This window comes from Carassius carassius, chromosome 8 (genome assembly GCF_963082965.1).
Source record: "Carassius carassius chromosome 8, fCarCar2.1, whole genome shotgun sequence".
Taxonomy (NCBI): Eukaryota; Metazoa; Chordata; class Actinopteri; order Cypriniformes; family Cyprinidae; genus Carassius; species Carassius carassius.
The window spans coordinates 6938359-6953618 of record NC_081762.1 but is presented as its reverse complement, the minus strand read 5'-3'; the positions used below and the strand labels follow the sequence as shown (position 1 = coordinate 6953618).

Here is a 15260-nt window from a genome sequence, read left to right as displayed (position 1 = left end):
TTTTAAATTGTAATAATATATCACAATATTACATTTTTTTCTGTATTTTTGATCAAATAAATGCAGATTTGATGAGCAGAAGAAACTTCTTTCAAAAACAATAAAAATAGCAATGTTTCCAAACTTTTGGTCTGTACTGTATGTATGTATATGTATATGTATATATATATATATATATATGTATATATATATATATATATATATATATATATACATACATACATATATATACATATATATATATACATACATACACACACACACACACACACACACCACCCAAATTCTTATTACTGTAATGTGAAAAAAAAAAAAAAAAAAAAAAAAAAAAAAAAAATATATATATATATATATATATATATATATAAAATTTTGATTGGTAAAGAATTGCATGGTATTTATTGTACAACGTTTATACTGATTTAAACAATATTTTTTTTTTTTTACTGTAATACAATTAAAATACTGCTTTAAAGTAATGACAGTCTAGAAAATTAGTGAATAATGTGAATTACAAAAAATAAAAATTAAATAAAAGTAACATTTTCTTACCTATTATAGCAATAAGAATTTGGGTAAAATGTGTATTATCACAATGTAAACCTATTTAAAGCTCCTAAAAATAAGCATACTTTAACCTTTTTTTAATTTTTCCATTTTGATTAGTTTGTGAAATTTTTATTGAAAGGTTATTTTTTTCTCGTGTAAAGTGGAATGTGTCTCAAAAATTAGTGAGCACCCTACCTAGACAGCACTTTTGGCCACCATAAACGCATAATGAGTTTCGAGACTGCATTTACTATTTAATCATTTCACTGTGCCTCATTCTGTTGGCTAAAGTTTTCCCATTTCCCCCATTAAAACACAATCTCACTCTCTCTCTCTCTCCCTCTCTCAGACACACACTCACACACACACACACACACAAACATCAAAATATCATAAAAAAGCAGCAATGTAGTCTGTCCTGTATGAGTGTCCTGTTGTGTCTCTCAGGTCCAGGAACAGCAGTTTTAAGTAGAGAAACGCTCCAGTAATCTCACATGTACATTAGCGCACGTCCAGCACACTAGTGTGAAGGCCCTGTGTTCTTAGAGGTCCATGTGTCCTGGGTTAAACCAGGCTCCTGGGTGTACCGTTCAGTGCTGCAGATTTGAGTCGGGCCAGGCCATTACCGCTGCTGCTGGGGGGGCTGGACTGCACCGCTGCTCCTGTCCTCTGGGTGGAGCTGCTCACCTCAAATACCTCATGGATGGCCTTTCGAAAGCAGTGGAAGTTGTAGTCTATCAAACCTGTGGAATATTATGGAGGAATTATTGAGTCAGATTATAAACTAAAAGTCTAAAACTAAAACTAAAAATTTAAATTTGAAAGTTAAAGTCCAAGTCGAAAATTAATTTGGTAATTAGGATTGGGCATTTGGTATTTAGGATTGGGCATTTTCTATTTAGGATTGGGCATTTGGTCATTTAGCCATTTGGGGATTTAGGATTGGGAATTTGGTATTTAGGATGGGGCATTTAATCATTTAGCCATTTAGGATTGGGGATTTAGGATTGGGCATTTGAAGATTGAGGATTGGGCATTTGAGGATTGAGGAGTGTATGCAAATTAGGAGGCGTGGCCCAAATACTGGAGGCTGGGTTTGAAATGGCTGGTGCGCAGAGGCACCTTATGGACAGCAGAGGGAGCTCCAGTGCTAAAGAGCACACTGTAATGACACTGTAATGCACGGCTTGAGCGAGGACTGTGTGATAACTTCAACTTAATGACAGCTTTGTAACATTTGTGGCCTCAAACACAAAGTCACCAGTGAAAGGAGGGCTATTGGTCTGACGACGAGAAAGCAGCAGACAGTGCAGCAGGTAAGATGCTAACATTAGCTACTAGTTATATAAGCTGATATTGCTAACGTGCTTTAGTAGGGTATTATTATATTGGGACATGCTGTTTTGTTTTTTAAACTGCGGTTAACCCCTCTGACATTAGTAGATACACTTAGTAGATGGTCTTGTTTCGTTTTTTTTTTTTTTTTTTGCTATATAGCCTATATATATTTTATAAAGATTGTGAGAGAAAAGAAATTAGGCTTGTTCGTCTTGAACCAAAAAAAAAAACAGAAACAAGACCATCTAGTGGCAATGTGAAAGGAGTGTATCTACTAATGTCAGAGGGGTTAACCGCAGTTTAAAAAACAAAACAGCATGTCCCAATATAATAATACCCTACTAAAGCACGTTAGCAATATCAGCTTATATAACTAGTAGCTAATGTTAGCATCTTACCTGCTGCACTGTCTGCTGCTTTCTCATCGTCAGACCGATAGCCCTCCTTTCACTGGTGAAAGTGAAAAGTCCTCGCTCAAGCCGCTCACTCGCTCTGTTTCATTACAGAAACAGAATTACATTACAATTACATTACTTTCATTACAGTGTGCTCCTTAGCACTGGGAGCCCCCTCTGCTGTCCATAAGGTGCCTCTGTGCACCAGCCATTTCAAACCCAGCCTCCAGTATTTGGGCAACGCCTCCTAATTTGCATACACTCCTCAATCCTCAATCCTCAAATGCCCAATCCTCAATCTTCAAATACCCAATCCTAAATCCCCAAATCCCCAATCCTCAATCCTAAATGGCTAAATGATTAAATGCCCAATCCTAAATACCAAATTCCCAATCCTACATCCCCAAATGGCCAATCCTAAATGGCCAAATGACCAAATGCCCAAATCCTAAATACAAAATGCCCTATCCTAAATACCAAATGCCCAATCCTAATTACCAAATTAATTTTCGACTTGGACTTTAAATTTCAAATTTAGATTTTTAGTTTTGATTTACGACGTTTAGTTTTAGACTTTTAGTTTATAATCTGACTCAATAATTCCTCCATAGAATATAGTGATATGAGCCATCTGCGAAATTGCAAACGAGACATCTTTAAGTTCGAAACACACTGTGGTGCTTTTATCACGCAATTCTGACTTTATAACTCGCAACTGCAAGTTTATATCTCACAGTTCAGAGAGAAAAAAACTCTGAATTGCGAGTTATCATCTCACAAATGTAACATTATATCTCACAATTCTGACTTTATAATATATATAGCGTGGGACCATCCAATGGAACAACAAACATTTTCGGAACATGAATTATGATACTTTTAATAAAATCTGAGAGCTCTCTGACCCTCTTTAGACAGCAATGCAACTGCAATGTTCAGGGGTCCGGAAATGTAGCAAGGACATCGGTAAAATAGTCCATATGACATCAGTAGTTCAACCATGAACGTAAACAACCCGTAAACAACTAACCCTTTAATAATGGCATCTGTGGTTCAGTGAAGAACTTTAACATCCATGGAACTTTTCCATTACACAAAAGTTTCTTCATAGACCTTTGAAATCAGGGATTCTTTTAAGTACTGTCAGTACTGACAGGTTCTTTGGAGAGCCAAAAATGGTTCTATGTGGTACCTTCACACGAGTCAACAAAATATGCTGATATTCTATAGCGAATGATCATGCCAAACGTCTGCACCTTTTCTCTCAAAGCTCTCCTCTCTCAGGATGCAGACCAGAGCCAGGAATTTGGTGACCTCCTTCAAGTAAAGCACTGTGGTGTTGTTCAGCTTTATGATGGCCAGAGACTCTTTATCATAAGCGTTACCGTTGCTGTCGTCTTTTAGCCTAAAAACATTAAATAAATGGGTTAAAAATAATCATAACACATAATAGAAGACACAATATATAACAATCATCTTACATCACGCACTCTCAGCATTATAAAAGGATACAAAATCAATAGAATCTTTTTTTCTTTTAAAACTAGTATACATTACTGTTCAAATGTTTGGGGTCAATAAGAATTTTTAAAGAAAGTAATACTTTTATTGAGCAAGGACATATTAAACTGATTAAACTTCCCAACCCCAAACTTTTGAATGGTAGTGAATTTATAGAGCACTGCATTCAAGTTTCTCACCCGTAAATACACGAGACGTCAATGACGACATCGATCATATCACAGCAGAGCTCGTATGACTGCATGTCCACCGGAGAGCTGTCCGTGGCAATGTAGATCTTACTGACCACATCGAACAGGAACGCTTTCTCAATCCCCGAATTCTAAAAAGGGAACGATATATTGACAAATATGCACTGTGGATTTTGACTAGACCAAGTACCTCGGTTTGCAATATAGAATTGGAAAGAGACATTCCTTAATTTAAAGAGGAAACTAAAGATGAGGATATGCAGCTGTGTACATACAGAAATGAATATGTTGAGGAGGTTTTCCAGAGTGGGCAGCTGAGGGATGAGTTTCTGGACCACCTTACTGAAGGCCTCAAATATGGAGTGATCATAGATGCTGGTGAGATAGAAACTGAAAACATATAAAGAGAAATATTGCTCACATAATTCATACATTATATATTATGGCTTATTATCATCCAGAAATGCCAGAAAATGATCTCCAACGATGGAGGAATTCAAGCAATTTGCTTAATATTCAAAACAGGAAACATTATATGCAAGTAATCGAATTTTAAAAACAACATAACCACATTGAAGTTTTATAATATGACATATTTTTATAATTCTCAAACACATTACATGCTGGAACTTGCTGGAATATCATTGTAGCCCTGCTGAAAGCAAAACATAATCCTACCTAACGCTCTCTATCTGTTATTAGACAGTAGATTCGTTGCAAATTGATCTGGCTTTAGGATCAGTATTGACTAACCTGAGGTGAAGCTTTTCCAGACTGGCGTCAGCTAGATCATCATTAGCCCTCTGATGAATATCTCTCTGCGTCTCTATCTTATGATCGTCTGATAAACCATCCACCTTGTGTATAAACACCTCGAAATTGATCTCTGGGTTCACCCTGAATGCCCTCGACACCGTCAGATGTAGCCGGCCTAATGCTTCTACATAGTCATCCTACAGAAAGAGAGAGACATCCAAACACAATGGTTAGATAGCTGCAAAGTCTCTGCCAGGCACGGAGCCAATTCCCATACCCTAAAAGTAAAAATGAAAGTATGCATATTAAACATCAAGCACTCTCAATCACAATCACTCTTATATTTCACTTGCATCAGCTCACCTGAGCATCGATGACGAAAATCAACGCACCGGTGCCCCTGAAAATCATCTCGTAATCGAATGTAGGGTCGAAAAAGTCCACCTGCCCCGGAAAGTCCCATATGTGAAAGTTTACGAAGGAACTGGCCGAGATATCATCCTTGTAGATCTTGTTGGTGCTCTCCAGGAAGAGAGTCTCGTTAGGGGACATCTTATGAAACACCACCTGAGATCCACAACATTAAACCAGAGGTGTATATGCAATGTAACTGATTCATTCCTTATCCAAAGAATAAACACAAGGCTAGTTACATCTTAAAGACAACAATATTACTTCGTCCACAAGTATCCAACAGAAAATGAGTTCTAGAGGATGATGATCCCCATGCATCCCCCTCAATTCAAACCCTGTTGTTGCTTAATAACAGGAAATGTTCTTTTGCAGTTATAGTTCTAAATGCTACATGAAGCAATATTTGAAATGCATTTCACTTGGTTATGTTAGCAGAATCAATAGATGTTCCATTTTGATAAAATATGAAGAAAAATATCCTTTCTTTTATGCAATAACATGCATACACTGATGAATCATGCACAACATGATCACTATTTGCTGATCACTGTTTGCTAAAAAAAAAATTGAATTTATTCAATAGGAATTTATCTTTATGTTGACTTGGTAATAGTGTGGTAACGTTACGTCTTAAAATACCATGGTAATGTTACTGAAATTCATATACAATTGTATTTTCCATGATATAATTCCAATAACACCATGCCATTACATGTCCAGTTTATTGGTACTATGGCACCGTGGAAATATAATGATGTGTTTGAACATGTACCATGGTATTTTTGGAAGAATCACGGTATAACTTACGTAAAAACAACACACTACCATCTGATCCCATTATTGTACCATTGGTACTGCCAAAGTATGTTTTTGCAAGAAACGGTGCACCTATGTACTTCATAGAACAGCGTGATATTACATCGGTAGTGTCCAAATCCAAGGCTTTAACGTTACCATGGTACTTTAAATGTTAATGCAGTACTGTGTCCCAGTGGGATCTGACCTTCTGGATGGAGGATTTCCCGCTGCGCCTCAGTCCCATCAGCAGGATCCTGGGTTTATTGTCTGCAGACGGAGAGTTTTCCAGGTTTTCTTGCATCATATCCATGTTTTCCACGCCGTAGTCGAAATCTTTCGGGAAAGAGTCCACCAGGCTTCCGGCTAGCTGCTCCTCGTACTCGATCGACATTATGACCCCGTTTTTAAAGCTTTGAATCCCTCTGATCTGTCTGTGTGGACTCTGTAGGCTCTGTTTGAGTGATTGAGGTGGGATCGGTGTGGATTACAGGTTTAGTATGAATACATATACGGAGGTTTCATAGTGGGAAGCGGTTAGCTTTCTGCACGAACACAAACAAACGGGAAGCTGATCATATGACAGGCGCAGAGGAGGACGCCTGCAGGCGAGCGGAGAGGTCTGCGGTGTGAGGGAGGCCTCTGAGTGGAGCGGGCTCTGAGATGATCAACCTCTCGCTTACAGTTTGGAAACATTTTCTGGATATGTTATATGTATAAAAGACGATTTTTTTTTTTTACACATTTAATGCCGCCAATTATTCTTTTATAATGCAGAACACACACTAAAATATATCTTTGTTTAATTCAATGTAGGTACAAACGTAAAACGTAAAAATAAAATGTGTATAAATGTATATACAATATTAATATATATATATATAAATACAATACAGACCAAAAGTTTGGACACACCTTCTCATTCAAAGAGTTTTCTTTATTTTCATGACTATGAAAATTGTAGAGTCACACTGAAGGCATCAAGGGCTATTTGACCAAGAAGGAGAGTGATGGGGTGCTGCGCCAGATGACCTGTCCTCCACAGTCACCGGACCTGAACCCAATCGAGATGGTTTAGGGGTGAGCTGGACCGCAGACAGAAGGCAAAAGGGCCAACAAGTGCTAAGCATCTCTCGGGGAACTCCTTCAAGACTGTTGGAAGACCATTTCAGGTGACTACCTCTTGAAGCTCGTCAAGAGAATGCCAAGAGTGTGCAAAGCAGTAATCAAAGCAAAAGGTGGCTACTTTGAAGAACCTAGAATATGACATATTTTCAGTTGTTTCACACTTTTTTGTTATGTATATAATTCCATATATAATTCCACATGTGTTAATTCATAGTTTTGATGCCTTCAGTGTGAATCTACAATTTTCATAGTCATGAAAATAAAGAAAACTCTCTCTCTCTCTATATATATATATATTTACATAAAAATGTTATATTAATAAAAAAAAAAATATATATTTTTTATTATATTATTTTAATATACTAGAATTAGAAACTGAATTATGCTGTAGAAATGTTTTCTTTTTGTTGCAAACGTTAAACATACAATTATTATATTATATTATATTATATTATATTATATTATATTATATTATATTATATTATATTATATTATATTATATTATATTATATTATATTATATTATTATATTATCGCGTCCAAAATAAAAGTTTTTGTTTACATATTATGTGTTTAATGTGTATATTTATTATGTTTATATAAGCACAAACACGTGCATGTATATATTTTAGAAAAAATACGTTATGTTTATATATTAAATACATTTATATATAATATCAAATATAATAATATGACTATATAGATGTATATAAATGTAAATATTTTCTAAATATATACTGTATGTGTGTGTATTTATATATGCACATAATAAATATACACAGTACACATACATATATTATGTAAACAAATAATTAATCGTGATTAATCATTTGACAGCACTTGTCAGCAATCAATTGACAGCAATTATATTATATTATATTATATTATATTATATTATATTATATTATATTATATTATATTATATTATATTATATTATATTATATTATATTATATTATATTATATTATATTATATTATATTATATTATTACACAGTGAATTTCGGAGCTCATCCAACAGGGGGCGCTTATAAACACATGAATGAGTCACACGCTTCTTTCTTTTATTGACTGACTGTAGCAGAAGCAGCAGCATCAGTGTAGCCAGGAAGAGCGTCTGTAAGTGTGAAAACAACCTTTTGCGCACACATATTTTAAAAGCATATTATTTTTCTGCCAGTGTTATATTGGAATAAATGTTACACTTTCTGTGTTGTGAGTTTCATAACGTGTTTTAATACGCTGTTGACACGTTGATATCAGCTGATAAATGTGATGTTTCATTCAAAAACACGTTTGAAATCTGACCAGAATAAACTCAAATGTTATACAAATATTTCATTTTGAATGAACAAACAACGAAGATTGTTTCATGAAAAAGGATTCATTTAATAAGGAGCACCTTAAGATTTTGTTTAAGGCTGTAACATTGGACTCTTATATTTTTAATGCTGCATTTTAAAATGCATTCTTTTCAATTTTTGGTTACGAATATGTAAAATATTACACTTTTTTGGGATTTTATTTGACTTATTTACTTGTACTTTACTTGATTACTGAAGTTAATTCAGGAGTCATTTTATGTTTTAGTACGTTTTATGTATTTAATTGCTGGCAAACAGAACACTACATTACATCACTGTTTTCAACATTGACATTTACCGATAAATCTGCCGATAAGATACAAATGGTGTGTTCCATTTGAGAAGAAGGACTTTGTGGGCTTGGACACAGACAGCAGGTGAGTTTGGGCTCTGAGAATATGTTCATCTTTATTAACAGCCAGATTGATCAGTTACTGGAAAACCCATTACCTATATGTCTGTATCTAGAAAAGAGCGGCTCATGAAACTTCAAAGAATATCTTTCTAAGGCAAGCATGATTAATCGGAATGCATGATATAGAAGTACTATATCCATTATTAGCTGATATTAAATATATTTTTAACATGTATTGTTTGATATTTGGATATTTTAGCCAGCTATTTACTTGTACGTGCTATTTTTACTGTATTTTTTCTTTTTTTTTTGATTACCTTTCTTAGCTGCGAATACTAACTTAAAGTTATTCTTGAAAAACCCTATTGGGTCATTCCGTGTTAACTAAACCAGAGGTTCTTTTATCATTCATGTAGCCAGTAACCAATATCACATCCAAATAAACAAATAAAATAATATATTTTTTAGATAGTCTATTTATGTTTTTGCATTTTAGTATACAAGTACATAAATAAAGTGTTTATATATTTATAATATAATCCAATAAATTAATAGGTAAAAAAATTTAAACTAATTATGCATTTTATATTTAATTATAAGTGTTTTATTTTATTTCTTTATTTATTTTACATTTTTTGATTTGAGAAGTTATTTGCTTTTTTTTTAAACCACAAACCCGCTGCAGTTCATCTGCTGATGGTAATTCCTCTTAAATGAAGTCTGAATTGACTGTGGGAAATACTGAATGTCCAGGAGTCCCACAGTATATGATGCTTTTGCTTGTAGATCAGCCGTGCATGATCTTCTATCGCTTTTCATGAGTTTTGTCATTTGTTTTTCATGGTTGTTGTTTTTTCTTCCCTTCCCTTCTCTTGTCTTATTTGTCTTTCTTCTTTCCTTTCATACTGTCCTGTGAGTTTATTATTTTATTTTTTTTATTATTAAATTTATGAGATGAAAGTCAATGTGCAGGAACGGAAAAAGATTTAGGAACTTTGTGTCCTCATGTCGTCTTTGACTCGATTGTTTAAAGGTGGAGTGTCATTTTTTTTTTTTTTGAGTGAATTATCAGCTTTAGAATAAACCAGTGGCAAACTTCCTGTTTGCTTTACTAATGGTAGATTTGTACTGTTTTGCAGTTCTGTTTGGTTATGCATAGTTGACACACTTCACCTTTGTGGTGTGAATATTTGGAATCAGTGTTGGAAATATGGGAATGATTCTTTGGGTCCTGGTGCCTGAAAGGGTCAAGTGTTTTATCAAGCACACTGTATTTCTTATTCACTCTCTCTGTCTGTTTTAACTGCAGAAATGCATGGAGGTTCTTCAGTAATTCATGAGTGATTGCTCACAAAGTTTTATGCTCATCTCATCTACGGTCGCAGCATGAATTTGAATATGAAATCCATGCGTCTGTAGAAAACACTCTTGAGTTTAGTTGTGAAGTTCTTGATCGGAAGTTAAATATATAAATATAAATATAGTATATATAATACATATACATAAATTATATGTATACATATACACAAAGATTATATTTATTTATATAAAAAATACTATTAATTCTATTTCTATTTTTGTTTTTAATACATACTATATAATTGATAATTGATTATTTATTAAAATAATAATCTTAGTAATTTTATATATAATTTTATTATATATATTAATATTATTACTTTTATACATAAGTAAATACATGTATTTTTTCTGTTTCTCTCTCTTTCCCACCATATATACAATTATTTTATATAAATACTATTATTGTAACAATTGCTGATTTTTTTTTTTTTTACAATTTATTTTACTTATTTCGTTTTACTTATTTGCTGCATATTTGATGTTATCATCAATATTGTACATCTTTCTTCCCCTTCAATAAAACATTGAAACATTTTTGTTTTTATCAACAAAAAAACAACATACATATATATATATATGTGCTTGAATTGTGCAAAAACAAAACAAAACAATACAAAAACAAGCCCTGATTTTAAAGTCTTTCAATATTGGTTTAATAATTAGACTATTGCTGATAATATAAAGTATTTTTATTTTTACTGATACATCCTTTCTATGTATGTAAAAGTTAAGATGAAGAATATTCTCCTGTTTCTCTCATGGCTGGTTCTCACTTGAATAACACTTGATCTTGCACACAATTTATAGGGGTCATTCCACCAGGGTTTTACCTCCTCATGTTTATAAAATATAAAAAAAATTTCATCCCCATGTCCCCTTTAGTTAAAATCCCCGCCTCCCAGTTTTGCCTGTGCCTCCCCTTCCTTCTGCATCCGTATCTTCACCTCCAGCTTCCCTCTCTCTGTCTGTAATCCTGGGCTAAGACAGAAGGCCAAGCTTGATGCAAAACCATATCAGCATATTTGCCTTCCATATAAGGAGAGCCAAATGAGACGACATCGATCCACCGCTGATATAAAAAAAACAACTTTAATTAAATTTGGCTGACGTCACCTGCACTTGACTGCGAGCACGTCTTGCATTGATTAAGCTCTGTGCGTAAATGCTGAAGGGTTATCTGATGCCTGTTGCTGCTCCTCTTCCTCAGGCACTAGAAGAAACGCTGTCAGGGCCGCACGAGGAAGCACGTCGGGATCTGTGTTTGCAGGCAGGCATGCTGCAGGACGCCCTCGTACATTATCACATGGCTGTAGAGCTGCTGCGGTCTGTGGCTGGGAGGTAAGATGGTGATTGACTGATAAATGTTTCACAAATATACTTTCACACTAAGTCAGTGTTATTTCAGTATAATTGTGATACTTTTATCTTTTTAATACTATGTTAAACTAGTTTTCAGTTTTTTTATATTTACATTTTAAATACATATTTTAGTAATTTTGCTGTAGTAGTTTTTGTTCTATTCTAATAACAATTTATGAATATTTTATTTTAAATTAATATTGTTAATTATTTTAGTTATTAAACTAAATAAATCAGAAGTGTTACTTTCTGAAATGGGAAATGTATATAAAATAAACCTATCTTTAGTTAAAAAAGTCTTTGTTAAAACAAAACAAAACATAGCTTTAGTTAACTAGTATCAATCCATACAATTACAGTTTTTGTTAATATTTTATTAATTTCTATTTCTATATTTTTGGTTTTCAATTTAAGTTTTTTGTATATTTTTGTAATATATTTTTTTTAAATGGTAGTTAAATTTTTATTTTAGTTATTTTAGAACATCAAGTTAAAATAAAAGAAAATTAGATTTAAAATTGTAGTTTTATTAAAATTTTAATTCAACAAGTTTTAGTACTTTTAAACAGGGCAAATTAGCGCGAGAGCGTGGACATTTTTGCTGATGATTTACTAACAACATGCAAATTAAGGAACACAGACGCAACATCTCATTTACATATCGACCAACGCAATATACCAAGCAAATTAGCGTAGTCGCAAATAAAGAATAAATAAATAAATAAGCCACTGTAGGCTACATTGAAAAGAACTGGAGGCCAAAAAAATGAAGTGTTGCTAGAAGTTTTGATAAAGCTGGAATAAAGCTGGAAAGTTGTCTTATTTTCTGAAGCAAATAAAAAAAATAAGATGGCTTGGCAAACAATATGTTCGGACAATGTGTTCTTCTGGCATTCCAAATAATTTAATAGGCTACATGTTGAAAAAATCCTCTGCAGTGCCTCTGAGCAGCAATAATTGCAGCCATTTCAAGCACAAAATAATTTAAGACATGCTTTTTTATGCATTAGTAAAATGCATTGCGTGATTCATTTGAATACTATCCTCTTTCTTCTAAATTTTGCGTCTGAGAGGGAAACTCCTATAAATGCATATTCAGTAAGTTCAGGTGCAAAAATAACTGTCCACGCCTTTTCAGTGCTAATTTGTCACTGCGCTTCTTCAGTAAAACTGACGCAAAAATACGGTTTGCGCTGGTGCAAGCTGGCCCTTAGTTACCATAATAACCCTGGTGTGATAAAATCACTTATATGCCAGTGCAAAATTATATAAATTTTTTAAACTCATGTGCTGACCAGCTAACCAAGCTAACAAATCCAGTCAACTTTCATCACAATCTCCAATTCTTCACATCCAAGCAACTGACATTTTCAGTTTTTGCCCAAATGCATCCTGCTTTAAATCCTGCATGACAGATCGTCTGTCCAGTGATGAATGGTAACAGTGAAATGGTTTGTGTGTTGTTCCTCAGCTGCTTTGGAGGGCTTGTGTTCTGCGTCTGTCATCTTCCATTACCCAGGATGCACCTGGCGTCTCCTCTGCTGCTGACACTGGAAAGAGACACAGACCTGGTCAGTGCAGTCAGACACATCTATAATATCTCTTTTAATCTAAACAGACAGTATAAAGATGATTTACTTCATCATCTGATGAATGTGAGGTCATTCATTCCAGAACAGAGCAATATAAGTCAGTTTTCAGTTGATCTATTGATTTATTTTGCACAATTTATTATAATTTCCCCTCCCCCCTGAAATTTAATCTAATTCTTTCTTTCTTTCTTTCTTTCTTTCTTTCTTTCTTTCTTTCTTTCTTTCTTTCTTTCTTTCTTTCTTTCTTTCTTTCTTTCTTTCTTTCTTTCTTTCTTTTTCTTTTCTGTTTTTAAATAAATAAACAAAAATCATATTAATTTGCTTATATTAACATATGTGCAAACCTCAAATATCTATAACATTGTATTTTAACTCATTAATAAATAAGCATATTGCAAGCACTGTTTAAAAAATACAAAAACAATTCTAAACAAATATATCGATGGATTTTGATGTGAAAGGGCAACAGAGGATGGAGTTTTTTTTATAGGCTGAAGCATTGTTATAGATTATGAACTCATATTTTAGCTGGACGTGACAGTTAAAAGTTAAAATGCCTCAATGATAGATTTGTTTCTTACAAACACACATCTTTTCACTGTACAAGGTGTTTTGTTAATATATTCTGAACTAAGAGAATTATTGATGTTTTTTTTAAAGCTTGCATGCTTCCTCAGTGTCTGTTAATGGTCATTATTTAGAACGAGCCCATCACTTCTCAGTCGTGCTGGATGTCTGCTCATCCCTACTGCTCTAGAGACAGCAATGTTAGGATCATAACAGACCATTTTGTGCCCTGATATGTGCTCTACTAACACTGCTCACTGCTTGTGCCCAAGAGTGAACCTGAACCAGGTTGGTTAATGACTGCTTCAAACATCCATTCTAAAAATCATAGTGCAGATACTTACTGATCAGATTGGTTATTGTTTTTGATGGTAACTCGCAACCATAATTTATTAGTAACTAATGGGTTTGACATAGGGATTTAGTTTAGACTTGGAGGATTTTACAGTATAGCATTTCAGAATAAGGTAATGTGAATGGAAGTGCTACAGTGGCATGCAGAGTATAGAATTGATTTGGTTTTCTTCTGTTTTCTCAATCACTCATGGTCGTTTCTCTTGTTTTCCTGTCCAGGTGCTCTGACGACAGGTGGCATCAGTGCAGACACAAGCAGTGAGATCGGCCGAACCAAGAACTGCCTGAGTCAGGAGGACATCATGGAGAAAAACAAGGAGGCCATCTCTTGCTACGGCAAGGTCATTTCTTACACACAAAGGATTGTGGAGGATCAAATGTGTTTTCTGGAGGTTCTATCCATTGTGTTATTTTAGTACCATTGAGATACCATTATAGCACAATTATTATTTAGAATCAGTCACAGTTTAGTAATTTTTGTTGCATTTTCATCATTTTTTTTGTATGTCTATATAGTTTTTATTCATTTTATTTCAGTTTTAGATATTTTTGTAAATCGAGTTAAACTAAATTAAATTAATATATATATATATTTTTAAGGTTTTAGTTCAGTGCTACAATTATTTGATCTAAACAATACAGTAATATTTTGAAATATTATTACAATTTAAAATAATTGCTTTTTATTTTGAATTATTTTAAAATATAATTTATTCCTGTGATGCAAAACTGATTTTTCAGCATCATTACTCCTGTCTTCAGTGTCGCGTGATCCTTCAGAAATTATTCTAATACAATGATTTGCTTTCAAAGAAATATTTATTGTTAACCCTTTTGGAAACAGTAGTGCTTCTTAATTCATTTTTAATGTAAATATTTTTGTCAGTATACTTTGATGAATAGAAAGTTTAAAACAATATATCTTTAGCTGAAGTGGAAGTATTTTATTAAAATATAAATGTTTTTACTGTCAGTTCAAAATCTGATTTAATGAGGCACATTTAAAGCACATGTAAAACAGCCTTTGCATACTATTTTAATAATAAAAATGTAATTATTCATTGAACATGGATATCTGGTCTTTTTAGAAATAATAAGTCTACCAAAGCCGTGTATTATAGTGATTTTACTCCAGTTATGGGAGTTTAAAGGGCACATTACTTCGTGTCTAACAGCACTTTTTAACTGTGCTAAATCCACTTTAACGTGCAGTTTCTCGTGGC

General features: G+C 33.5%; 2 protein-coding genes and 1 long non-coding RNA gene across 3 annotated transcripts in view; 1 reads left to right on the top strand and 2 right to left on the bottom strand.

Moving 5' to 3' along the window:
• The window catches only part of stpg1 (sperm-tail PG-rich repeat containing 1), a 382184-nt gene that overhangs the window by 57694 nt on the left and 309230 nt on the right, over window positions 1-15260 (bottom strand). The gene's annotated exons all lie outside the window — the stretch shown is intronic.
• rragcb (Ras-related GTP binding Cb) lies at window positions 869-6584 on the bottom strand. Its single transcript, XM_059555806.1, has 7 exons — window positions 6168-6584; window positions 5114-5317; window positions 4748-4947; window positions 4270-4384; window positions 3983-4125; window positions 3539-3687; window positions 869-1292 (listed from the first exon to the last, which is right to left on the bottom strand). Exons 1-7 carry the CDS (start codon window positions 6351-6353, stop codon window positions 1114-1116), a joined length of 1176 nt encoding a protein of 391 aa, XP_059411789.1. The 5' UTR covers window positions 6354-6584; the 3' UTR covers window positions 869-1113.
• Window positions 8745-14360, top strand: LOC132145101 (uncharacterized). The gene is made up of 4 exons (XR_009434438.1): window positions 8745-8825; window positions 11373-11488; window positions 13007-13095; window positions 14257-14360. It is a non-coding gene; the product is annotated as an uncharacterized LOC132145101 (long non-coding RNA).